General features: G+C 37.6%; 1 protein-coding gene across 1 annotated transcript; it reads left to right on the forward strand.

Annotated features, from left to right (window-relative positions):
- Positions 1-1,374: 1,374 nt before the first annotated feature.
- LOC140178173 (pyruvate decarboxylase 2-like) lies at positions 1,375-2,027 on the forward strand. Its single transcript, XM_072213408.1, has 2 exons — positions 1,375-1,564; positions 1,664-2,027. Exons 1-2 carry the CDS (start codon positions 1,400-1,402, stop codon positions 1,832-1,834), a joined length of 336 nt encoding a protein of 111 aa, XP_072069509.1. The 5' UTR covers positions 1,375-1,399; the 3' UTR covers positions 1,835-2,027.
- The last annotated feature ends 811 nt before the right edge of the window (positions 2,028-2,838 follow it).

Here is a 2,838-nt window from a genome sequence, read left to right on the forward strand (position 1 = left end):
TAGAAGAATCCGTCTGCATTGGCCTTTGAGAATCTGGTAAATTCAAAGATAAAATTATACCAGTTTCTACCAAGGTAAGTGCCAACTTCCAATGTAAGTTTCATTGCAGATTTTGAAATGTTATAGTATTATTGTACTAAACTATTAATGGTTTTTTCTGTAGATTGTGGATCCAAAAACCGGAGAGGAGAAGCAAATTATAGTTTCGGCTGATGATGGTATCCGGCCTAACTCAACTTTGATGGATCTAGCAAAGCTAAAGCCTGCATTCCAGAAAGATGGTTCAACAACAGCAGGTGCTGAAGAAATCTGTTAATGTTAAGTTTGTTATAGTTTAAATTTCTTTTCATATTTTTGTTCTCAGTTCTTATTTTTAATTTCAGGCAATGCTAGCCAAGTTAGTGATTGTGCCGCTCCCTCTCCGCCTCGTCTCCTCGTCGCCGTTACCAGCATCCTTATCGTCAGCGTCAGCACCAATGGCTTTCCGCGTCTCTTGCTCGGTGTCGGAGCTCGGAGGCGGCAACTGTTTTCTGCGTCTCTTGCTCGGTGTCGATGTCGGTCTTGCCCTTGTTGAAGGAATAGTTGCTTCGTTGCGTTGTTTCAGGTTCTTCTCCTCTTTCTTTCATGTTTCGATTCGCGCCGGCAGTGCATTTGCAAATTTTAGGGGTTTTTTTAGTGTTGTGCACAATTTGGGGGAGGTTTTGGTGGGGAACGGGAATTGAAAAATAACCATAAAATAAAGGACGGTTTGTTTATGAGTTCAAGCCTCTGGAAATTTTGAATTCCATCTGCTTATAAATGCATTCATGAGCCAATTTTTTGGGGGTTCTTTAATATGATAACCTTGTTTATAGAATATTTTGTTGTCGTTTTGTGTGTTTGCACCTATGGTTACATGTTTGTACCCGTGATTCTTTTTTTAAGTTCTGTATTCCTCTTTTCTTTTCTATTTGTTTTCTTCACTAAATCAGCTTCCTTTTGGTACTACTCTGTTGTATTCCTCTGCCCTTGTTTGATGTTTTTTCGATTGAAAATTCGAAATTTTGCTAGCAGGCCAGGGAAGTATGTGACTGAAACCTGAACTAGATGTAGGAATGATGTAATTTTCGTTGGCTGTAGAAGGGATTTTTGTCTTCTTTTGTCTTCTTTATGTTTTGTTTTTTCCTAGACGTATTCTTATATATGTCAGACCTTGCATCGAGTTACTCTGTTACTATACTACTATTATTGAAATTGGCTTACTTTGAATTGACTACTGTGGTTGTAATAATTACGTCTAGTTCAAGACTTGCATTTTGAACACAGTATAAGTAAACCAGAACATCAATTTGATGCTTGAAGCACACAGGGACTTAAGGTATTCCTTATTTATCAGGTTACAGCACAGGATATTTCAACAATGATCCGCAGTGGACAAAGGAGCATTATCTTCCTCATTAACAACGGAGGTTATACAATTGAAGTTGAGATTCATGATGGCCCGTACAACGTGATCAAGAACTGGGATTACACTCGCTTTGTGGAAGCCATCCATAATGGAGAAGGCAAATGCTGGACTGCCAAGGTTAGCTTAAACTCAAACAATCCTGTGTTATTGTGATCTTACAGTCATTACGAGCATTATCATTAACTGGAGTTACTATTTAAAATGCTTGGAGTGTAGGTATGGACAGAGGAAGATCTAACAGAAGCAATTGCAATAACAACAGGAGCACAGAAAGATTCACTATGTTTTATAGAAGTATTTGCGCACAAGGATGACACCAGCAAAGAGTTGTTAGAATGGGGATCCCGTGTTGCTGCTGCTAACAGCCGCCCCCCAAATCCTCAGTAGATTACTTGCTCCATTCTAATTTGTACATTTTCTTGTGTTATATTTCAGCCTTGGGGGATGCTTAGATTGCTAAGGTGTTGCCCCCTGCTTTACCAATGTACTAAGCTCTGTTGCATGTAAACATAAAAATTCTGAGATCCTGCTTCAACCAATTTTCACTTCAATAAAGATACTGGCATACAGCCATTGTAAATTTGTGATGTGAGCGTAAAAATCCATACACGAGATATGGGCCCAAAGCAGAGATAACCCACTTATTCAGGACTCCTGAAAGTAAAGTTGCTGTAGAAGGGAGAGTTCAGTTTGATCTGCTCCAAGTAATGTTGATTTTGCTTTTCATTAACTACCCTATGTTTGGATAATCCAACTTTATTGCTGAGTAAGTTTTTTTGGCTTTGTTTTATTTGAAGGTTATGCAAAGAGACTACAAATTAAGTTCTTATTCTTTGAATTCTGTTTCAAAAAGTTTAAGCTTTAAGTGTGTAATTGACCGTAATGTTTAAGACTACAAATTAAGTTCTTATTCTTTGTATTGATTGTATCGAGTTAAGTGTGTAATTGATCGCAATGTAACTTGGCTATAGCATTGTTTGATTTGTATAGTTAACCTCGGCTAATATTTTGATTTTTGTGCTTTATGTGTGTGCAGGTCAGCTTCACCGGTTCGATGGAGGTAGGCCGTGAAATAATGCATGCTGCAGCTAGCAGCAACTTGAAACAAGTTTCACTTGAATTAGTAGGAAAGTCACCTCTTCTAATCTTTGATGATGCTGATGTAGATAAAGCTGTTAGCCTTGCTCTCTTGGACATAGTATATAACAAGGTCAAATTTCTCTTAAGTGAATAATAATGAAGAAACTCAGGTTACACATTATAATGACACTCTTTAAGATTTTGTTCTTGTTTTGATTTCAGGGTGAGATATGTGTTGAAAGTTCAGTGTGTTTGTTCAGGAAGGGAATGTGCTGAATAATTATATTAAAAGATGGATTTAGGCATTCTTT

This window comes from Arachis hypogaea, chromosome 13 (genome assembly GCF_003086295.3).
Source record: "Arachis hypogaea cultivar Tifrunner chromosome 13, arahy.Tifrunner.gnm2.J5K5, whole genome shotgun sequence".
In the NCBI taxonomy this organism is placed as follows: domain Eukaryota; kingdom Viridiplantae; phylum Streptophyta; class Magnoliopsida; order Fabales; family Fabaceae; genus Arachis; species Arachis hypogaea.